We start from the raw sequence: 24,445 nt of genomic DNA on the forward strand, positions 1-24,445 counted from the left end.
CAAGTTTTTGCCACCATTTGTGCTTATTAGAGTCGACATGTACACAACAACTTAAATTTTCTGCCAAATATATATATATATATATATATATATATATATATATATATATAACATCTTCCTTAATATTATGACACATGGAAGAAATAAAGCCTTCCGACTTTTGAGAGTAGCTTGGTTATTAAACGTATAAGTAAAATTAACTAGGCTTTACAAAGTTGTAAGGATAAGACTATTGTAGAAAGATGCAAATTTTTTATCTATCTAAATGATTATTTTTCATTAAATTTAAACTATCTAAATGTGGGCAATTAGATCTAAGAATCTCTAATAATTTGTTACCTATAAAACCAGTAATTCATTATTCATGTATTATTTGATTATATTTATTATTATAATAAAAAACTTGTTTTGCCAATCTAAAAACTAAATACAATAAGTTCAACAACAACAAAAATATTAAATATTCTCTTCATAAATAATGAAAATAAAGATTTATTAAATTTTAAAAAGTTATTGAGCTAATATTTACCTTCTAAAATGAAATTAAAAAAATATATTTATCTTAGAAGGTCATTATGTAAATAATATTTTAAGTTTATTGTATTGCTAATCATAATATAATTCATAATTTAATTTTTATGCACTCCTACATTATTAGTTATAATATAATCATAACTCAACTTTTTTTTTACTAAAATTATTCCATAATTTATGTAATTCTAATTGTTTAATTTGAATTTTATTTGTGCTATACGAAAAACAATTCAAAACTTTAGTTTTTGAATTTATCTATTATAAGCTTGACTCTGTATAAAAACAAGTTTATCATCTATTAGGTTTCAAAATAATAATAGGATTAATCGAACACATAATAGTAATTACATTATTAAATATAATGATTGATAATCAAATTTATAACACTCACTTTAATTTTTAATTAAAAATTTAATATTTGTGCTTTTTAAAATTTTATTGTAAACTTCCTAAAAACCATAACCAATTGTTTTAAAAATATAAATTCAAAATTTATTTTCATATCAGAATTAATTATAAATTATATAACCCATTTCTATAAACTTTTTTAATATATATTAAGATTGTTTATAGATTTTTATAAAAATAATTATTTTAAAATATTATTTATTGTGTTTGAAATAATTTCAAGTACCTTACCGTTTATATTAAAAAAAAATAGATAATTAGCTTGCATTTGTCTCTACTGTTTGGCAAAAAAAAAAATTGGTTGAAAAAAAAAGCACAAAAGTTTTTTTTAAAAAATGGATATGTCCGGTCCAGTTTGGCGGGCCGTGGCCGAGCCTGAATACTGGAGTTTAGCTCGATCCGTTTTGACACCGAGCCCATGGAGGCCCGCCAGGCCGCCCGTTCTGACAATACTACCATACAGAACTATGTTAAACGAGAGTTAAAAAAAGGGCTTCGTATTAAATCTGAACCGTTCATTCCTTATGAAAAATTTTAACATCCATGTGCATATTTAGAATAGCTTACAAATATTTTGCTCAGAACCCACGTCCCGTTCACCATCGAATCCCAAATGTTGTAGGAGCCTCAGCCGCTGCTAATAATGTAAATCTCAGTTCTTATTTCCTGTTTTGTGGTTTGTTTTATTTTGGCTTAATTACTAAAACACTGCGTGGTGTTTCGTATAATCTATACTTTTGGTGCCTGTTGTTGTAAAATTAGCAGTTCTTTTAATTTAGGAATAATGTTGATTCCCTCTGAACTTGTTCACTATGTGCAATTTATTCAAAACTGGTCTTTTGGGTCGGTTTTAGCGGTAGCTTTTATACATATATAAGATTAATTGTTTTTGTGATGGCAGTTGGCCGGGTTGGAGGTGTTTCAGAATGCGGGTTGCGTGAAGGTTAATCCGGATTCTCCCCAGAAGCAAGTCAGGTTTCTCACGCTCTCTGGTTAGTCTTTTCTTGTTGTTTGTTTGTTTATTTTAATTGTATCTGCTGGATTTTTGGGTGGTTTTAAATTGAGAGGGCGATATAAGCACAGGTGAAAAGAAGCTGTTGACTCCTCAACCCCGTTTAAGGACAGGGTTTTTCTCTGTTCTTGAATCAAATATGTTGTCTCCTAACACCATTAATGAAGCATGCACCTCTGTTGGGGTTGCCAAGTATGGAAGGCCAATTGGATTGGATGAAAAGATCAAGGTTGATCTAATTGTCATTGGATCGGTTGCTGTCGACCCAAAAACAGGTGCTAGACTTGGCAAGGGAGAGGTAATAGCTTGTTCTATGCTAAAAATCTTATTGCATTGCAAGTTTTAAACATTCAGTTGTGTGCAAGACAATGCACGTTAAAGTTTCCAAGTTTTGCCTGTATATTTTGGTTTTAAGATTTGTAATCACACAACACTTCAGGTATTAATTATATATTTATGTGTTTTTTAAATAGATTGCATCTTAATCCTTAAAACTTTAAATCAATTGCACTATAGTCTATAAAATTATTAAATTTTAACACTTTAGCCCCTGAATCTCCCAAAATTTTGTACTTTTTTGCCGATGGTATTATATGGGCTAAATTATAATAATTTGAAAATAGTTTGGACCAAATTGTGTATTAAGGTAAATCTCATTGACTTTTTTAATTAACCCTTGTAAGGTTGAAATTTCTGCTCTTTTGGAATTTTGATTTGTTGGGTGCCAATAGGCCAATTGGTTGCATGATTAAAATTCTATTAAACCAAATAATTTGTTGTATCCGTTTTGCGTTTTGTACATATGATTGCTTTCATGCTTCAGCTCCAAAGAATTTCACTTGTCAAGTCTGCACAGTGCACGTATTTATTAACTTTAGTTTATTCAATCTTTCAAACTTGCTTGTTTTGTCAGTGAATCTTGATGTGCAAGGTGTAGCCTTCAATTAACTTTTAGAGTTTTTGTTCACATCATAGTGTGCGTTGAATTTTTTTTTTTTTTTCTTTTAGAAGGGGTCGGCATTAACTTATTCAATCCCTTTCTACTTTGAGAGTGGAAATGATTTTTGAAACTGTGTGAAATCATAATGCCAATTTGCAACTTTAGATTCTACAATGTTGGTGAAGGAGTAATGCGGTGCAGGGATTTGCTGAACTTGAATATGGAATGTTGCGGTATATGGGAGCCATTGATGACTCGACTCCAGTTGTCACCTCTGGTTGGTGCATTAGTAGTTCTAGATCCTGCTTTCCACCTTTGCCTTGCCTCTTTCTATGAGCAAATGTGATTTGCTTTCTTAATTAAATGAAAGCAAAAATACATTTTTCTTCATGAAATGACTAGATTTTAAATCTCTTTCTGTCTCTGCTTAATTGCTCTTGCAGTGCATGATTGCCAATTAGTAGATGATATTCCAGTTGAGAAAATGCTTATCCATGATGTTCCTGTCGACATCATATGTACTCCCACCCAAGTCATATTTACAAACACAACCATCTCCAAGCCTCATGGTTAGTGTGTTGGATTTAATTTTCTATTGTGGGCTTAATATGTAAAATTAAATATGTACAGCAGTCCAATTGTAAAGTCAATTTCAAATGTGGTCTTGATTGTGAATAATTGACTATTGAGGTATCAACTAATTATAGATATTAAGTGTAGAGACCATTATATAATTCCTATTTCGTTAAAGGACCGAAATAGGAATTGTACTAACCCTACAGGAATATAAAGGTCGTGGTCCCCAGAGGAGTTGAATACGATTCAGTTTTACGTTCCTTTCGTATTGCTTCCGCTAAATCGATTCTTCAATTCTCTGGAAGGCTGCAAACTTAATTTTATACATCAAGATCGACGAACAACGATGTCAGGTACGCAACCTTTTCTTATTCAATCTATTTTGTTGAATCTAGTGGTTTGCACGATCTAGGTTATTATTGAATTATTTGAGATTAATTCTTACAAGTGGTATCAGAGCCTTGTGCATAATTGCTAGATTTTAGATTGGTTTTTCGTATTTTTTTTTATTTATTTGTTTACCCTACTGTTTATAGATTGAGGGTTTTGTTTAATAAAAAAAAAAAAAAAATGTATATATATATTTTTTTGTTCTCGCTGTTCTTCGGATTCCCAAGAACAAGTAAGAAGTTTTGAACAAACGTCATTGACGATTAATTGTTCGTGTGATATTTTATATATTTATTTATTATTATTATTTTTTTTTGCCGGATTTTGTTTAAAAAAAAAAAAAAAAAAAATTCAGATCGTTTTGTGGTTGGCGGCGGACCTGTTCGTTTTTGTTTTTAGGGTTAGGGATGGCAAATTACGGTTAGGTCCCTGGCAAATTTCATATTAGATCCCTAATTTTATGTTTTTTTCGTATTAGTCCCTTAATTTTCTGTAATTTCATATTGGTCCCTTAATTTTCTGTAACTTCAGATTAGGTCCTTTAATTTTCTGTAACTTCAGATTAGGTCCCTAAATTTTCTGTAACTTCAGATTAGGTCCCTAAATTTTCTGTAACTTCAGATTAGGCCCCTAATCTTCTGTTTTTCGTATTAGGCCCTTAAATTTCTGTTTTCTTTCGTTTAGACCCCAAACTTTATTTATTCAAATTTATTTAGTCCAATTTTATAACTTAGTCTCTAATTTAGTGACTTAAAGACTAGATTATAATTTTTTTTTGGACTAAATAATTTTAGATTATTAAATATTTAGACAATCAATTCATTTAATTGCAATTGTTTTGTTTTAATTACAATTAAATGATTTAATTTGTCGACTTGAGATTAAATTTTGGAGTGATTAAGTCCCTATTGTGTTTGATATTTGTTAAAATAAATTGATTTGATCAATAAGTCACCAAAGTGACCTCTATTGCTTGAATTGATTTATTTTAGAATATTAGACAGGTGTATTAGAATTCGTTGCGGATAGTTAATCGGCCCAAAGGAAGGTTGTTATCTGGCTGAGTTTTGAATACATGTTTGGCAATAAATATGTGATAATTGTTTGATTATTTTCCATGACAATGATATATCGGCCCAAAGGAAGATTTATTATTTGTCAGGACTATGTTATCAATATTTGATTGCTGCATTGAGATACTAATTACAAGTTAATGTTTTACATCCAAAGATGAGAATATTAATGTTGTGTCTGTATCTTATTTCCATTTTTTAATCTCTACTTATGTGAATTGTTTCATTTGTGGATTGTGAGCTTATACTTATCTATTTGTTTATTTTCTCTGATGTCAGCTAACATGTCATTTAATCCTGATTGTGTCCCTAAACTTGAGGGATCAAATTTTGAGTCTTGGAAATCAGATATTATGATCTTTCTGGGCTGTATGGATTTGGATCTTGCATTCAGGATGGACGAACCTGCTCCTCTTACTGATACGAGCACTGATGTTCAAAGGGTTCAGTATGAGAAGTGGGAGCGTTCTAATCGCTTAGGTCTAATGATCATGCAGAAAGGAGTCCCAGAACATGTTCGAGACTCTGTCTCAGCTGAAAAGAACAATGCTCAAAACTATCTTGCCGAGCTGGAGAGGGCTTATGTCAAGAATGACAAAGCCGAAGTGGGAACACTTTTAGGAAAATTAACCTCCATGAAGTTTGCTGGCAATGGTGGTGTTCGGGAGCATATTCTTAGCATGTCTCAGATTGCAAAGAGACTGAAGGCGCTGGGTATGGCTTTACCAGATGACCTTTTAGTCCATATGGTTATGAATTCTCTTCCTTCTCAGTATGGACAAATTAGGACTTCCTATAATTGTCAGCCGAATAAATGGACTCTTAACGAGCTCATTTCTCATTGTGTTGATGAGGAGGAAAAGATGAATTCTAACAAAAGAGAGAGTGCTCATTTTGTTTCTTCAGCTGGGAAGGGCAAGAACAAGAAAAGAAAGAGGCCTTTTGCAAAGACTGTTGAAAAGGCTATTGAGAAACCTGCTGCTGCTACTGCTGTAGATCCAGTACAAAAGAAGCCTTATGTGCCAAAATGCTTCTTTTGTGGAAAGACGGATCACTTGAGAAAGGACTGTCCTAAATTTGCTATTTGGCTTGCAAAGAGGGGTAAGTACCTTGTTTTAGTCTGTTGTGAAGTTAATTTAACTTCAGCTCCTAAAAACACTTATTGGATGGATTCTGGTGCTACCGCTCATATAAGTGTTTCATTGCAGGGCTGCCTCAACTACAGAAAGCCAACTGACGGTGAAAGATACGTCTATGTGGGAAATGGCGATCTGGTTGAAGTAGAGGCAATTGGACATTTTAGATTATGTTTAAGTACTGGCTATTTTTTGGATCTTATAGATACTTTTGTTATTCCCTCTTTTAGAAGGAATTTGATTTCTGTTTCCTTTTTGGACAAATCTGGTTTTCATTGTTCTTTTGGAGACAGTGTATTTACTTTATCTATGAATTCAAAAGTTTTGGGTACTGGTTGCTTGAATGAATGTGATAATCTATATATGTTAGACATTGATACTAGTTATCATGAATCCCTGCATGTTACTACAAGAGGTACCAAAAGAAAGTTGAATATTGATAACTCAGCTGTACTTTGGCATAGACGTTTGGGTCATTTATCCAAATCGAGAATTGAGCGTCTTGTTTCTGATGGTATCTTAGATACACTTGATTACAAAGGTTTGGATTCTTGTATTGAGTGTATTAAAGGAAAACAGACTAAACAAAAGAGACTAGGTGCCATTCGGTCATCCAATGTTTTAGAACTGATTCATACAGATATTTGCGGTCCATTCCATATTGCAACTAGAAATGGCCAAAGATATTTTATATCATTCATTGATGACTATTCTCGTTATGGTTACTTATATCTCATTCATGAAAAATCTGAGTCTTTGGACGTGTTTAAATCTTATAAAGCCGAAGTTGAAAATCAACTAGGAAAGAAGATTAAATCTGTTCGATCTGACCGTGGTGGTGAATATTATGGTAAATATGACGGTTCAGGCGAACAACGTCCAGGACCTTTTGCGCTTTTCCTACAGGAATGTGGAATTGTCCCTCAATATACAATGCCTGGTACTCCCAGCATGAATGGTGTATCTGAGAGACGTAATAGGACTCTTATGGATATGGTAAGGAGTATGATTAGTCATTCTACTTTACCAGAGTCTCTGTGGGGTGAAGCGTTAAAGACAGCAGCTTATCTTCTCAATAGGATTCCATCTAAAGCAGTTGCTAAAACACCTTATGAACTTTGGACTGGACGTAAGCCTAGTCTAAAGCATCTTCATGTTTGGGGATGTCCAGCTGAAGCAAGGCCTTACAAGCCGAATGAAACAAAACTGGACTCCAAAACTATCAACAGCTACTTTGTTGGATATTCTGAGCGGTCTAGGGGTTACAAGTTTTATAATCCTACTTCCAGAACTTTTTTTGAAACGAGAATTGCAACATTTTTTGAGGATGTTGATTTTGGAGGGAGAAATAAAGAAAGAAACATTGTCTTTGAAGAGGAACCAAGTAAGGATGATTCGGTTCTCATTCCTTTTGTTGTTTCTGATAGCGTACAGACTCCAGTTGCTCCTGTCCCTATTCAAGATCCAATTCAAGACAATGCTATTCTTCCTCAAGAACAAATTCAACAACCTCAAGAATTAGAGTCTGTTCAAATGCCTTTGAGGAGATCTACTAGGGAGAGAAGAAGTGCTATTCCAGATGATTATATAGTGTTTCTTCAGGAACATGAGGATACTGTAGACATGATAGATGATGATCCAGTTAGTTTCTATCATGCCATGCAGAGTTCTGACTCTCATAAGTGGATTGAGGCAATGAACGAAGAGTATAAGTCTATGCAAGACAATCAAGTTTGGGATCTTGTTCAATTACCTGAAGGAAAGAAACCCATTGGTTGCAAATGGATATTTAAAACCAAAAGGGATTCTCAAGGTAATGTGGAGAGATATAAAGCACGTCTTGTAGCAAAAGGCTTTACTCAAAAGGAAGGGATTGACTATAAAGAAACCTTCTCTCCAGTTTCTTCGAAGGATTCTTTTAGGACAATCATGGCCTTAGTTGCAAATCTTGATCTTGAGCTTCATCAAATGGATGTTAAGACTGCGTTTCTCAATGGCGACATTGATGAAACAATATATATGGTGCAACCAGAAAGTTTTATAATTGGAGATCCAAAACATCTGGTATGCAAATTAAAGAAATCCATTTATGGACTCAAGCAAGCTTCTCGTCAATGGTACTTTAAATTCAACCAAGTAATTGTCTCGTTTGGCTTTGAGGCAAATACTGTTGAAAATTGTGTGTACCATAAGTTCAGTGGGAGTAGGTTTATCTTTTTGGTCTTATATGTGGATGACATACTTCTTGCTACTAATTGTAAAGTCTTGCTACATGAAACCAAAGTTTTTCTTTCAAAGCATTTTGAGATGAAAGATTTAGGTGAAGCTTCTTTTGTTTTAGGGATTCAGATACATCGAGACCGTTCTCGAGGTATTCTTGGATTATCACAAAAGAGCTATATTGATAAAGTGCTCAAGAGATTTGGTATGCAGAATTCTAGACCATTGGATACCCCTATTGCAAAAGGTGATAAATTTAGTAATCAACAATGTCCAAAGAGTGAACTTGAAATTCAGGAAATGCAAAAGGTTCCTTATGCGTCAGCTGTAGGAAGTCTTATGTATGTTCAAGTTTGTACTCGTCCAGACATTTCTTTTATAGTTGGCATGTTAGGTAGATATCTCAGCAATCCAGGAATGGATCATTGGAAAGCAGCCAAAAGAGTCATGAGATATCTTCAGGGGACTAAGGGACATATGCTCACATATAGGAGATCAGATCAGCTTGAGATCATTGGGTATACTGATTCTGATTTCGCTGGATGCCAAGACAGTAGAAAATCCACATCTGGCTACGTTTTTCTATTGGCTGGCGGTGCTATTTCTTGGAAGAGTGTGAAACAAACTCTAGTAGCAACCTCCACCATGGAAGCTGAATTTGTAGCATCTTATGAGGCATCCAATCAAGCTATTTGGCTGAGAAACCTTGTCACTGGGCTGCGTGTAGTAGGTGGAATAGAAAGACCACTGAAGTTGAATTGTGACAGCAGGTCAGCCGTTTTATTCTCCAACAACAACAGGAGCTCTTCTCGATCAAAACACATTGAGATTAAGTTCTTGGCTGTGAAGGAGAGGGTACAGAGTGGACAGATATCCTTAGAGCATATTGGAACAAACTCTATGATTGCGGATCCGCTTACAAAGGCAGTGATACCGAAAGTTTTCCATGAGCACACCGCTCATATGGGTATCGTTTTGTTTGAGACTGTCTAGTTTTAGTGGGAGTTTGCTCTTTATGCATACATTATGTTTTTGAATGCTCTATTTTATTTTGGATATGTTTTATTATGAAATTTTGTTGAGTACTCATTTTGGTTGATGGTTACACTCTGTATTATTATTATTGTTTTGCTTGATCTCACTTTTGTTGGTGACCAGTTGGAAACAGACATGATGATCACATTACATGTAGTTTTCATGCTACACTTCTATAATGAATCTATGTCATTTAGGGGTATTGGTAATGTAGTTGATGATGAACTTAGTCATGAGATCTATGGCGAATGTTTCTTCAGCTCTTTATCAATATAACTAATGGACGAGATTGTTTTTGGATACCTTGTATGACTGCGTTTGTTGAGCTCATTTTGGTGTATGTATTTTATTTAACATATGTTCGCCCAAGTGGGAGATTGTTGGATTTAATTTTCTATTGTGGGCTTAATATGTAAAATTAAATATGTACAGCAGTCCAATTGTAAAGTCAATTTCAAATGTGGTCTTGATTGTGAATAATTGACTATTGAGGTATCAACTAATTATAGATATTAAGTGTAGAGACCATTATATAATTCCTATTTCGTTAAAGGACCGAAATAGGAATTGTACTAACCCTACAGGAATATAAAGGTCGTGGTCCCCAGAGGAGTTGAATACGATTCAGTTTTACGTTCCTTTCGTATTGCTTCCGCTAAATCGATTCTTCAATTCTCTGGAAGGCTGCAAACTTAATTTTATACATCAAGATCGACGAACAACGATGTCAGGTACGCAACCTTTTCTTATTCAATCTATTTTGTTGAATCTAGTGGTTTGCACGATCTAGGTTATTATTGAATTATTTGAGATTAATTCTTACATTGTGACCCAAGGAAGTTGATAGTTCATGTTTTCAGAGCATCACCATTAAATGGAAATTTCCTTGCGTGTAGGTATATACTGGGAAAAATTGTCTCCTGAGAAGCTTGGCCAAATAAGGATACTAAGAGAGCTCAAGAGGAGAATTGAGAGGGAGATTGGGCAGAAACTTCCCTCTGGACCGTCTGAAAAACTACCCCCTACAGCTCGGAGAAAGAAATGAAATGACTCCGGACGACTTCATGTTGGGAATGAGGTTTGATACCAGTTTGTTAGGCATCAGCTCTGATACCACTCATTAGGCCCTTTCAACCAATTAAGAGAAAATTAACGCAGCAGCGGAAAAATTAAAATGGGACACACAGAAATTTACGTGGTTCACCCTCAACTGTTTAGGGCTACGTCCATGGACAAACTCCGAATCATTCTTCTACTATTAAACAAATAGTAGGTACACAAAGAGAGTAATACAAAAAATAGTGGCACACAAGTGTTTCCCAAAAACACCCCAAAATAATCCTCACTATTTTTCTCTCCCTCGTTTTAGGAAGCCCTTCCTAAAACTATAACACTCTCGCTCGCTACATTTCTGGTGTGTACATAAAATAAGGAACATCCTCTCCTATTTATAGGAGAGGGAATGGGAGAATATGAGAGAGTCGTGCATTACCAATGCACGACACTCAGGTTTGTCAAAAGGCATGCCAACCTTTGAATGGTTGGCTGCCAACCTTTGAAAATAAATCAAAACGTGTTGATTTTTTCTTTTTCTTTTCCAATTTATTTTCCTTTCAAATTTATTATGGGTCCCACTTGAGTGGGCACCGCACAACAAATCTCCCCCTGCACACTCAAGTGGAGACGTTAGCCATCATCTCCCCTTCAGCTATAATCTATTAGATCTGCCCACCATCTTGTACCGCCGCTACAACTTTGCGGGACACGCCGCCCGATCTCCTTTTGTCGGGAAGACTTTCGACACAAGGCACCACTTGCAGATCTTTTTCCGTTTCTTCCTTCTCTCCATCCGTAGAAGGGCACTGTTTAGAACTCAATTTAAAGTGATTAGTAAGAGGACAACTAACCGCTTTAGCGTTCTCCATTCTAAACCTTTGAAGTACTCTCTCAATGTACTTCTCATGTGACAACCATAATTTCTTGGCTCTTTGATTCCTTGTAATCATCATGCCAAGAATCTGCTTTGCTGGTCCCAAGTCTTTCATAGCAAAAGACTTACTTAGCTGTTTCTTCAAGCTATTAATTCTGACCAACAGTCATCATATCAACCACATAGAGCAAAAACAATGTAGTCATCATCAGAGAATTTCTTCACAGTGTTCTGAAGTAGTCTTTCTATAGCCATGCTCCCCCACAACAGACTCAAACTTCTTGTACCACTGTCTCAGTGCCTGCTTCAAGCCGTACAAGCTCTTTTTCAGTTTGCAAACACAATCCTCTTTTCCTCTTTTCTACGAAACCCTCTGACTGCTCCATGTATAATTCTTCTTCCAAATCTCCATGTAGGAAGGTAGTCTTTCCATCCATTTGCTCGATTTCCAGATCAAAACTGGCGGCCGTTCCGAGCACTGTCCGAATGGATGTCATTTCACAACTGATCTAGCTTTGAATCGTGGTTGGGAGATGTGTTCTTCCTGCTTGATCCTGAACACCCACTTGTTCTTCAAAGCTTTCTTGCCTTTGGGCAACTTCACCAGCTCAAATGTTTCATCCTCATGCAAGGACTTCATTTCATCTTGCATGGCTTCAATCCAGTTCCTCTTGTGTTCATTTCCATAGCTTCTTCAAAGCTTTCAGGTTCTCCCCCGTCAGTCGTCAGTACATACTCATTGACTGGATATCTAGTAGATGGTTGTCAGACTCTACTAGATCTTCTTAATGTTTGAGAACCTTCCAGTGCTGGTGGTTGAACATCAACACCATAATCTTCATCTGGTTCATTCTGATTAGGAACTTCTGGATTTTCTAACTCTGGCACTTGTTCTTATGGAACATTTTCTTCATCTCCAATTTGTCTGCTTTCTATTGGAGGGACTCTCTGTATGTGTGTTGAGTCTTCATCAGATCTATTGACACTCTGCTTCAATATCTTCAATAGTCTAATCTTCAACAAATACAGCATCACGATTTCTTATAATCGTCTTCTGGATTGGGTCATAAAACTTATAGCCACATTGGTCTTGGCCATAGCCAATGAATACACACTGTCTAGTCTTGACATCACGAAGGCTTTGCAACCAAACACCCACAAATGATCATAGGAAACATCCTTTCCTAACCATACTCTCTCTGGAGTATCATACTGTAGAGGGAAACAGAGTGAACGGCGAACTGCTGTGAGTAACGCTTCACCCCAAATCTTTTAGACAACTTTGCATGTGAGAGTAAACATCTGACTCTCTCCATCAAAGTTATGTTCATCCTCTCAGCGAAACCGTTCAGTTGCGGTGTCTTGGGAGGTGTCGTTTGATGTCGAATGCCATGCTCTTTGCAGAAAGCATCAAATGGCCTAGTGTATTCTCCACCATTATCTGTCCTGATACACTTCAGCTTCTTGCCTGTCTGTCTCTCAATCAGGTTTAGAAGACTTCAATGTGTATACCAAGGTCTTCCTAGAATGGTCATCGATAAATATCACAAAATATCGATTTCCACCATATGACATTGTCAATGGTCCACACAAATCTGAATGGATCAGATTTAATACATTCTTCATTCTAGAAGGAGGGGTAATCTTGAAAGCTACTCTATTTTGCTTTCCCGCCATACAATCAGGACACGTGTCTAGGTGAACTTCATCCAATCCAGTTAGTTCGTTCTTTCTTGCCAGAATTTTCTTACTCATGTGACATAGTCGTTTATGCCACAAGTCAACTGTACTGTCATTCTCCGCTACACTCTCAAAGTGTCTTGGGAGAGTTTCGCATGCATCACGTACAGCTTTCGGTCTTTAGCTACCACAAATGAACCTTTTGTGAGCTTCAACTGACCATATCTGAAGGTGCTACAGAAACCTTCATCATCAAATCTGCCAACTGAGATTTGGACGCATGCTCAAAAGCCCATTCCTCATCAGTCTTGTCTTCCGGTTTAGTTCAACTAAACACAGGCAAATGCATTTTAATTACCATAAGGAGATCTCACAATTTTATTTCTCCATATATGGTAATACGCGCCATTTAGACTGATTATTTTGCTTGTCCATTTTGACTTGTGCAGAATATCATCATCAACATAAACCGTATACATGAACAGTAGCATACGTGAATAGTGACCATGAATAGTAACAGTCTACTCGAATAGTAACTGTATGCATGAATAGTAATTGTACATGTGAATAGTACTATGTGTGAATAGTACTGGGCTTACTTCAAACGGACTCAGCAACGCCAATAGTAACTGTTCACCATCAACTCTGAGTTACTATTTTACTATTCATCACTAAGTCGATTCTGCAACGTCTTTCCGAGCGGACAGCACCAATGGACTCGCCGTAATTTTCTCTTCGTCGTGATATATTTATTTTCAAAATATATCCACGGATCCGGTACCACTATCTGACCGGCTGGACCTGCCGAAACCTTCGGCTCTGATACCACTTGTTGGGAATGAGGTCTGATACCAGTTATTGGGCATCAGCTCTGATACCACTCATTAGGCCCTTTCAACCAATTAAGAGAAAATTAATGCAGCAGCGGAAAAATTAAAATGGGACACACAGAAATTTACGTGGTTCACCCTCAACTGTTTAGGGCTACGTCTACGGACAAACTCCGAATCATTCTTCTACTATTAAACAAATAGTAGGTACACAAAGAGAGTAATACAAAAAATAGTGGCACACAAGTGTTTTCCAAAAACACCCCAAAATAATCCTCACTATTTTTCTCTCCCTCGTTTTAGGAAGCCCTTCCTAAAACTATAACACTCTCGCTCGCTACATTTCTGGTGTGTACATAAAATAAGGAACATCCTCTCCTATTTATAGGAGAGGGAATGGGAGAATATGAGAGAGTCGTGCATTACCAATGCACGACACTCAGGTTTGTCAAAAGGCATGCCAACCTTTGAATGGTTGGCTGCCAACCTTTGAAAATAAATCAAACCGGGTTGATTTTTTCTTTTTCTTTTCCAATTTATTTTCCTTTCAAATTTATTATGGGTCCCACTTGAGTGGGCACCGCACAACACTTCAGACGAGATTTTGGAAAGGATGAAAAATTAGATAATATGTTCATTTGTGTTATCTAGTTTCTGGCTTAAAGCGATAATTGCAATATACAATGTTGTGTTTCATGAAATCATGATTGTAGATCCTTATGCATATTGTATATACAGTATAATCTCTGTAAATTAATACTTTTGAAATCATATAAATCTCTGTAAAACTCAAAGGGGTTTGAGAAGTTGAAGTTATGATATTGATTTATTTCGTCGTTTTGGAGAAAGTGGATTAATTGATACAGAAGAAATGGAAAATAAATTGCAGTTCACAAGGAAAAAAATAAATTAGTTTGCCATGAAAGATGTTTCAGATCTGGATTAAACATGATTCTCGTATAAAGCAACTTGAAGGGAAAAAAATAAAATAAAATAAAGAAAGGCTTACGATCTCTGTTTCTTGTAGTCAGGATGATTCAGAAAAAATTCCATTTATCTGAGTCTGAATCCTCAACGAGTACGCAAAATCGTGATGCTTCAATAATGTAAACAACAATGAAACTATTGATGATTGTATCTCCAGCAAAATAGGTCAGATTTCACCCGTCTCATTTCGAAAAAACATTTTTCAAATTTTGGGAGAAAAATTTTTTTTTACCAATTTCTTTAAACAAATTTGGAAAATATTTTTGGGCTAGGGACGTGTACGCCATCCTCCCTTCATTTCTGGACGGGTACCAGCGAGACATAACAAGAACATTCTATATTTTTATGTATTCTGAAAAAAAATTATATCAATAAAAATACATTATTATTATTATTATCATCTAATATCAACAGTAAAATTTATAATTTATTTGTTAATAAAAATTTAAAATTCATTTAAATTCAATGTTAATATAAATATAATTTTTTTAATAATATAAAATTAGCTAAAAATAAATTGGCTACATTCTTAAATTAGGGGTACCAGTATTAGCAAGTTTACAGAAGCCTGGCGTAACTTGGTCGGTTTGAGTGTGTGGCAGTTCTTCATGAGGTTAAAGGTTCAATTCTACTATTCATCCAGTCATATTTACAAATAATTTTTTTTAATGAAATTCATTTGCAAATGAAGTGAATTGCATATGAATTGATATTAAATGCTATAATGTATATTTACTATGAAAATTTCAAGTTTGAATTACCATAGAGTTCATTAAAAATATGTAAATTTACTAATTTATATTTGAAATGTATTAGCTCTATATCTTCTATTCCTTCTAAGTCAAGAATTCATTTGCATTATATTCTACCAATCTTGGTAAAATTAATCTAACCATAACTAATGTATACTAATTCCACTGAATCAAAATTATAAGCCTTGCGGTGAATCACCTCCGTCAAACATAAAAGGTAGAATTTCTAAATGAATTTCATAAAATTTTATAAAATTTATTTATACCAAACGAGTTCTTAATCTGAATCGCTATAAAACGTTTTAAACTTTTTAAAGTAGGATTTTAACGACAAATAATCTAAAATTGCAAATCATATTTCTCAGCAAAGTTCAGAATATTTTTAGAGAATATTTAGATTCAAACCATTGTTTTAGCCATGCCATGTGAAATGAGATGGTTCAAAGACAATTACTTAACTCTCTCTCTTTGGCAGTTTGAATAGCATTTAACATTTAGCTGTTTGAATAGTTTTTATAAAATACTAAAAGTTAAACATTATAAGTTAATTTTTAATCTCTAAGAGACAGTTCAAACGCTGTGTTTCTGAATACTATAAAAAACTGCGGCCTTTGTCAGGGAAAAGGGAAAAAAAAAAAGTCACCTATCCATTTCAGTTCATGGAGAAACAAGTGGGTAACAACATTGTTGGCTACGAGGATAACCTTTCCCATTACACCAACCAATGGAAAAATCAATACTGGAGAAGAAAGTGACACCAAAACTTTTTTTATAGCTATTGCTTGGCAAATAAAATAGATATCATATTCTGTAACATTATCATATGACAGATTATGACTCTACTAAATGCATGAGAGTCCAGAGACAGAGAAACGATCAGGTGCGTGCGTGTGCACACAGTGTCTTCACACAAAATAAAAGGGGAGCATTTGCTATTTCGCCTGTGAATCTTTGTACAGTAAAAAAAAAAAAAAAAAGTGGATATTGGGACTTCCTATGAATTGATGACTGCCTTTATCCAGAGCAAAACTGGAGTACTCTGCACTTTCTTTACACTAGGAAATTGTAGAAGATGAAATAATACATGTACAAAACTTAGTTTACATGGTTTCACCTTTCCATATGTTAGTGTATTCTCTCAATGGCTAAATCTCTGTAAATATAAACCCAGCCAAGGACAAATCTGCCACCTTTTGGCTTGTCAAACCATTCGTATCCTGTAACAAAAATCTTCAATGAATCAAACGAGAAATCGGTAAGTTGCAAAATACATCAGTTATTACAAAATAATCCATATTTTGTACCTTCGTATAAGTCTGCTCAGAGGAATCCTATTGCTTTGATGAGGTATCCTTTCTGTAGAAGATATTAACTGTGGCATTGTCATACCGACTGAAACAATAATCTCTGTATCACAAAGAAGAGGGTGGAGGTCAGCAAAATTCAAGCACGTGGCAGTATGAATTGAAACTAGCTGAAAATAGTTGGGCATCAAATCATTATAATTTCATGGCACATGTACAGTCATGAAGATGCTCTAAATTGGTCCAGTTAAATTAATAATGCCCGAAATCACTTGAAGCTAACAACAGAACTCTCACAAGTACCATGTTTTTATTTATTACAAGAAGCATAATATATTTCAATACGTCAGACAGCTTTACTAATTTGATCCCTGCAATGTCTATATTTCAGCATGCACAACCATATTTCTGGTTTTTCAACATTTTTATTTAATTCCCAGATAATTAGCACTAGCAGATATATAAAACCATCAGTGCTTTCAGCTCTTCCTTAGCACCAGCAACCGAAGTAGGTCAGTAAGAAAGTTTAAGGACCAGCATTCATGACTTCTTCAAATTTAGCTTTCAAATGAAAGATTAGAAACAAATCCAGATCACTTGGTCCTAGACCACATTGAGTTAACAGCTAGCAACATATTTTATCTCTTATTTTTATAACTGTTTATATTTCGAAATTGTGTTTATCTTGTACAGCTGTAGTTGTTATGTTGTTATAGGGAACTGCTGTATTTATAGGTTTGAGAAATAATAGAAAATTAATTCCACTCAAATCGTTTTATGGTATCAGAGTCAAAACCTATTGGTTTTTGCGTTTTCTTCTTCGGTCATTACTCTCAGTTTATTCGTTTGCGTAAAACCTATTGTTCTTTAAATGGCTTCTGCGTCAAATACCTCCAACCTTACACATATGTCTAGTAAGGTTTTGATTTCAATTAATGGCTCTTAGTTTCCTCTGAAACTGACTCAACAGAATTATTCGACATGGAGAGCTCAGATTGTTCCTGTCCTACATGGGCATAATCTCCTAGGGTATGTTGATGGATCGTATCCCCGTCCTCCACCAGTTTTGAGGAAGGATGATAAAGAAGTTTCAAACCCTGACTATGATCATTGGGTCTGTCAGGATCAGCTAGTGTTGGCAGCATTGATTGCTTCCACGAGTGTGTCCTCTATGCATATTGTTTCCACTGCTCTAACTTCAGCAGATGTGTGGGCGAAGATACAGACTGCATGTGCAAACCGATCTGCAACTCGTATTCTGTCTCTTCGAGAAAAGCTTGCTAATAGCAAAAGAGATTCTAAACCAGTTTCAGAGTACTTGCAGTCTATTAAAGCAATTTCGGACGATCTAGCTTTGTCTGGATGTCTAATCTCTGACGTTGATCTAGTGATTTATACATTAAATGGAATTGGCCCTGAATTTTGCGATATTGCTGCTGCAATTCGCGCACGTGATACTGTTATTTCTTTTGCGGAGCTTCAGGATCGGCTTCTCGCTCATGAAGTATATGTTAAGAAAATTGATTCAGCTTATGATCCAGCACCTGTTGTGGCAAATAATGTTCGAAAAAATTCTTATTCTTCTCGACCGTAGTCATCATTTGGTTCTCGTGAAGATTCTGGGTATTCAGGAAACTTAGGCTCTCGATCCCAGCCTATGCGCAGGAATAATGGAGGTTCCAAAGTTCAATGTCAGATTTGTGATAAGCCGGGTCATAATGCCAAGCAGTGTTACGGTGCAAAGGACTTCTTCAAGAATAATTTTCCTAGACCACCACCGCGGGCTAATCATGTAGCAGCTTCTGATTCTTCGAGCTTGGTGTTGGACACTGGAGCTACGAATCATGTCACCAATGATTTACAGAACTTGTCTTTGCATGCTCCATATGAAGGATTAGATGAACTTCACCTCACCGATGGTTCAGGTTTTCGCATAACTCATGTTGGCTCTCAGGTTCTTTCCTTTCCATTGAAAAGTTGTTCTTTACAGAATGTTTATTGTGTTCCTAGGTCTTAGGAAAACCTTATTTCTGTTTCTGAATTTTGTTTAGCTAACAATGTCTCTATTGAGTTTTTCTTTGATTGTTTCATTGTCAAGGATCTCAACACGGGGGAGATCATCACAAGGGGGCAAATTAAAAATTGCTTGTATCGTCTGTCTTGGTTATCAAGTGGTCGTTCGTCTTCAATTGTTGCCAATGTTTGTGTTCGTGATTCTTCGTTGCTCTGGCATCAGCGATTAGGTCATCCTGCTGCTAAAGTGTGTCGTCAAATTTTGTCTTCATTTAATTTGTCTAAATTTTATGATGTTTCTATTGATTGTAATTCATGTCGTTGTAATAAGAGTCATAGACTCGCGTTTGGAACTTCTACTCTTTCTAGTTCTCGTCCTTTGGAAATATTATATTCGGATTTATGGGGACCAGCACCAGTTGAATCTATTGATGGTTTTAAGTACTATTTGATAATTGTTGATCATTATACTAAGTATGTTTGGTTCTATCCTACTCGTGCTAAATCTGTTGTTGCTTTGATTTTTCCAGCATTTCAGAAATTAGTTGAAAATTTGTTTCAAACCAAAATAGGTTCTATCTATACTGATGGTGGTGGTGAGTTCCTTGCTCTCAAAACAATTTTTCGGGACAATGGAATTCAACACTTGCAAACACCTCCTCATACACCGTAGCACAATGGTGTCGCAGAGCGTCGTCATCGCCATTTGGTAGAAACAGGTCTCACTCTTCTTCAATCCGCTTCCCTACCCTATCAATTTTGGTCATATGCATTTTTAGCAGCAACATATTTGATCAATCGGTTGCCTACACCTATTTTAAAAATGAACTCTCCTTTTTCTAAACTTTTTCATAAAGATCCAAATTATACTAAGTTAAAAGTGTTTGGATGCCTCTGCTATCCCTTTCTTAAGCCTTATAATAAAAACAAATTCGAACAAAAGTCAAAGCCTTGTATTTTTGTAGGATATTCATTAAACCAGAGTGCTTATTTGTGTATGGAACCCACCACAAGCCGAGTTTATGTATCACGGCATGTCTATTTTGTTGAGAATAAGTTTCCTGGACAACATTGTTTTCGTGATCTTTGTGAAGAGACTGGTGCTTGGTATAATATTGATAGTGGGCCTTTATCTGAAACAGTACCGTTTCCATCAAATAATAAAAAACTCCCTTCTCAATCTGATATTGGGTCTTTGTCGGGTATGGGTATTCAAGTTTCTAGGGATTTTGGTTCTTCTACACCGATTGTAGCATCTGTTCCTATATTTGATTCCCTGTCTTCTCCATCGTCTTCAGATTCTTCTAATTCTAGTTCAGCCTCTTCTCAACCAGTTTCTGCAGGTACAAATTCAGTTCTGCGTCGTCCATGGAAGAGTCTCATGTTTCGTCTCCTGTGTCGTCTCCTGCAGCAGCTGTGTCGTCTTCTGTGTCTACAATGTCTGGTGAGTCTCTAAATTCTTCTATTGTGTCTTCGGTTGAGTCTGGGTCTTCTGATTCGTCTTCTACGGTTCATGTTCGTACTCATCCTATGGTCACACATTCTCAAAATAATATCTTTAAGCCGAAAATTGTTCATTCTGTTAGTAAACATCCTTTACCCGAATCTGTAGAGCCAACTCGAGTTTCTCAAGCGCTACGAAAACCAGAGTGGCGTGAAGCTATGTCTGTTGAGTTTAATGCATTAATGGCTAATGGCACTTGGGTTCTTGTTCCACCAAATTCTAATTATAATCTGGTTGGTTGTAAGTGGATTTTCAGGGTTAAGCGTAATGTGGATGGCTCTGTGGCTAAGTATAAAGCCCGCTTAGTTGCTAAGGGGTATAATCAACGCCCTGGTGTTGATTTTGAAGAAACTTTTAGCCCAGTTCTGAAGCCAGCAACGATTCGGATGATACTCACCCTTGCAGTGACTAATAAATGGGATATTTGTCAATTAGATGTGAATAATGCGTTTTTACATAGTCCTTTGCAGGAGGAAGCATATATGCAGCAACCTCCAGGTTTTGTCAGTCCAGACAAGCCGAATTATGTTTGCAAATTGGTTAAGGCCTTGTATGGTCTTCGTCAAGCGCCGAGAGCATGGTATCAAGCACTCCGTGCTTGTGCAGTTGAGTTTGGTTTTCTGCAGTCCAGAAGTGATCATTCTTTGTTTATTCTTCATAAGGATCAGTTTGTGTGCTATTTCCTTATTTATGTTGATGATCTGTTATTGATAGGAAATTCTCACTCCATTATTCAGCAATGTATTGGTGTACTATGAAATAAAATTTCTCTTAAAGATCCACAACAGTTAAATTTGTTTCTTGGGATTGATATCCAGAAAACAGCTGCTGGACTGTTCTTAACGCAGCATCATTATATCCGGAAATTGCTACTTGCTGCGAATATGGAAGGAGCCAAGCCTATATCCGCACCATCTGCTACTAGTACTTCTCTTGTAAAGAATACAAAATCAGAGTTGGAGGTTGATGTCAAGAATTATCGCAAGCTTGTTGGTGCGTTACAATATCTCACTTGGACGCGGCCGGACATTTGTTTTACAGTAAATAAGCTATCTCAGTTTATGCAAAGTCCAACAACTATTCATTAGGATGCTTTAAAACAGTTACTTCGATATCTCAAGTTAACGGTTGATTATGGGATACTAATACAGTCACAAACTTCCTTGGTTCTTCATGCCTTTTTTTATGCCGATTGGGCGGGTGACCCGACTGACAGAACGTCAACAACGAGTTTTATTCTTTATCTAGGCACCACTCCAATTTCTTAGACATCTCACAAGTAGAAATCAGTTGCGCGAAGCTCTACAGAAGCCGAATATAGGGCTGTCGCCACCACAGCTTTTGAGGTTATGTGGGCATATTCTTTACTAGCTGAACTTGGTATTAAACAAAAGCTGTCTATGCCTGTCATTTATTGCGATAATGTGTCTACCACTTTTGCATGCCAGAATCCTATGTATCATTCCCGTATGAAACACATTGAGATTGATTTATACTTTGTGCGTGATTTGATTCAGAAAGGCAAGCTTCGAATAAGTCATGTATCATCCAAAGATCAACATGCAGACTTGTTAACAAAATCGTTGTCCAAGACTTGTTAACCAAACCGTTGTCCAAGAACATCTTTGCAGCTAATCGATTCAAGATTGGTGTACAAACCGTTGTCCAAGAACATCTTTGCAGCTAATCGATTCAAGATTGGTGTACGCAAGGTACCACAATCTTGCAGGGGAGTATTGAGCTATCAGCTAACAACAGATTTTATCTCTTATTTTTGTAACTGTTTATATTTCGAAATTGTGTTTATCTTGTACAGCTGTAGTTGTTACGTTGTTATAGGGAACTGCTGTATTTATAGGTTTGAGAAATAATAGAAAATTAATTCCGCTCAAATTGTTTTAGACTAAGTGGTGGAGGCTTACCTCCTGGAATTAGTGGAACAAATGATAGGTGCACGGTCCTTGTCTCCAATTTAAACCCAGATGTAAGTCAGCTTTACCCTTTTTGTTTGAAAATTATATTTTGATTTATTCATTTGGTACTCACGATCAAAATTTTCACGCATTCAGAGAACAGATGAGGATAAGCTTTTCAACTTGTTTTCCCTCTATGGAAATAATGTGAGGATTAAACTTCTCCGGAATAAACCTGATCATGCACTTGTTCAAATGGGGGATGGTTTTCAAGCTGAATTGGCAGTGCATTTTTTGAAGGTTTGGTCACAAAAGCTTCTCATACTATATTGACTATTGTGGAATAGTGGAAAATATTTGAAAAATAATGCTATTCTCTATATTAGGTTGGTTTGGTGAAAAAAGCTTCTCTTAAATTTTACATTATTTTCCCATTTCACTTGTCATTGGTGAAGCTGATTCCTTTATGGGGTTGTCAGTCCTTTCATTCAATGTCATTTGACTAGAGTATTTACAATGTCCATTTTTGACTATATTGCGTTGCAAACTTTGGTTGGTCCTTCTATCTCAAGTGTGAGGTTCCTTTATGTTTGGAAGCTTTACCTTGATCACTTATTTTACAATGTGGAGCAGGGCGCAATGCTTTTCGGGAAGCGATTGGAGGTGAACTTTTCAAAGTATCCAAATATAACTCAAGGTGCTGACACACATGAATATGTGAACTCTTGTTGGGATATCCTCCCAAGTCCCACATCGGATAAAGAGGAGAAGTAGAACCAAAATATAATGGTTCAAACCCAATCCATTAGTATGAGGCCTTTTGGGAGGTGCCCAAAAACAAATCCGTGCGGGCTTGGCCCAAAGCGGACAATATCATACTAATTCGGGGTTGGATGGTACGCGCGGTCCCAACAACTCTAATCTCAATCGCTTCAATCGAAATGCTGCAAAGAACTATAAGTACTGCTGCTCACCAACAAAGATGATCCACCTTTCCACTCTCCCTCAAGACATAACAGAAGAGGAGATTGTTAGCCTCTTAGAGGAGCATGGCACTGTTGTCAACAGCAGGCTTTTTGAGATGAACGGCAAAAAACAAGCCCTTGTTTTATTTGAGACTGAGGAGCAGGCCACTGAAGCACTTGCTTGTAAGCATGCCATCTCGCTTGCCGGGTCAATAATCCGGATTTCCTTCTCTCAGCTACAATCAATTAGAGAAACCTCCTAAATATAATAAGGGAAAGGGTTGACAAATGGTAATACATTTTTAAGGATTTGGTACTCAGTAGATTTGTTGGTGATGCTCTTTTGCGATGCTTCTCTTCTCCTGTAACATTTCAATGCTTTGATACTGATGGATTGCTATTTTTTTTTTGTTTTTTCTTTTTCATTTATCGTTCTTCTCATTCTGCTAATATTTGTACCAATTATTTATTCGGTTTGTTGAATTTGAGGACTCTTAAGTAGATCTTCCTTGTTTGCAGATATGCTCAGTTTTGAAGAGTAGGAAAGGGGGAGGGAATGTATAAATTTAATTGAATTCCTTTTCTAGTATCATTGTTGTTATATATTTGCCTGTAATTCTGGCTAATTGAATTTAATCCATAACCCAAATTGTTCTCTTCCTCAAAGAGCTACTTTTTTTTTTTCTCTCTCCCTCTGTTCACTTCGTTTCTGCTTCTTCCACTGCCTCTCTCTCTCTCTCTCTCTCTCTCTCTCTTCCACGCCCTTCCCTCTAGTGTTGAAGTTAATTCAGTGGTTTCTGCCTCTTGCAAACATTATACTGGTATGATTTTAGTGGGGAAAAAAAAAAAAAAAAACTAAATCGACGATTTTTTATTGTTTTTACTATTGAATTAATAGAAATCCAGTGATACCATTGTGTTATAAAACAATTTCAAAAGAACTCATATTATGAGTAAAAGAATTCATATTATGAGTATTAGAGTCTGTTCCATAATATTTGTTGTTTTCGTAGCTATTAATTGATTTAGTAGCATAATATTTTATAAAATGTTGATTTATATGAATTAATTTTTTATAAAATTAATTCATGAATTCTATATAATGTGATGTTTTTAGCAAGGATAAGTTGTATTATAAGGTCTCAAATATCTTCTTTGATTAAATAGAAAATTAAATCTAATGTGATAAAAATAAAAGAATTTTGAATTTAAAAAATTTTATATTCTCTAATTAGAAATTGAT

The 24,445-nt window shown here is 35.7% G+C and overlaps 1 protein-coding gene and 2 long non-coding RNA genes across 3 annotated transcripts; 2 read left to right on the forward strand and 1 right to left on the reverse strand.

Annotated features, from left to right (window-relative positions):
* Nucleotides 1-1,485: 1,485 nt before the first annotated feature.
* On the forward strand, nt 1,486-10,383 carry LOC149493599 (5-formyltetrahydrofolate cyclo-ligase-like protein COG0212). The gene is made up of 6 exons (XM_089725523.1): nt 1,486-1,587; nt 1,844-1,934; nt 2,026-2,252; nt 3,096-3,171; nt 3,338-3,463; nt 10,221-10,383. The coding sequence occupies exons 1-6, from the start codon at nt 1,486-1,488 to the stop codon at nt 10,367-10,369; spliced, it is 771 nt and encodes a 256-aa protein (XP_089581649.1). The 3' UTR covers nt 10,370-10,383.
* Nucleotides 10,384-16,309: 5,926 nt separating this feature from the next.
* LOC149493600 (uncharacterized) lies at nt 16,310-16,924 on the reverse strand. Its single transcript, XR_016322714.1, has 2 exons — nt 16,808-16,924; nt 16,310-16,720 (listed from the first exon to the last, which is right to left on the reverse strand). It is a non-coding gene; the product is annotated as an uncharacterized LOC149493600 (long non-coding RNA).
* A 5,308-nt stretch (nt 16,925-22,232) lies between these two features.
* LOC110009612 (uncharacterized) lies at nt 22,233-22,963 on the forward strand. The gene is made up of 3 exons (XR_016322725.1): nt 22,233-22,308; nt 22,394-22,537; nt 22,871-22,963. It is a non-coding gene; the product is annotated as an uncharacterized LOC110009612 (long non-coding RNA).
* The last annotated feature ends 1,482 nt before the right edge of the window (nt 22,964-24,445 follow it).

This window comes from Jatropha curcas, chromosome 9 (assembly GCF_041381405.1).
Source record: "Jatropha curcas cultivar XTBG-Jc1 chromosome 9, XTBG_Jcur_1.0, whole genome shotgun sequence".
Classification (NCBI taxonomy): domain Eukaryota; kingdom Viridiplantae; phylum Streptophyta; class Magnoliopsida; order Malpighiales; family Euphorbiaceae; genus Jatropha; species Jatropha curcas.

What these genes read in the sequence shown, in the direction of transcription:
- LOC149493599 (XM_089725523.1), top strand. Translation starts at nt 1,486, where the DNA reads ATGTGCATATTTAGAATAGCTTACAAATATTTTGCTCAGAACCCACGT. An exon ending in CCTCAGCCGCTGCTAATAAT is followed by an intron (nt 1,588 to 1,843) that starts GTAAATCTCAGT and finishes TTGTGATGGCAG; the next exon opens with TTGGCCGGGTTGGAGGTGTT. An exon ending in GACTCCAGTTGTCACCTCTG is followed by an intron (nt 3,172 to 3,337) that starts GTTGGTGCATTA and finishes TTGCTCTTGCAG; the next exon opens with TGCATGATTGCCAATTAGTA.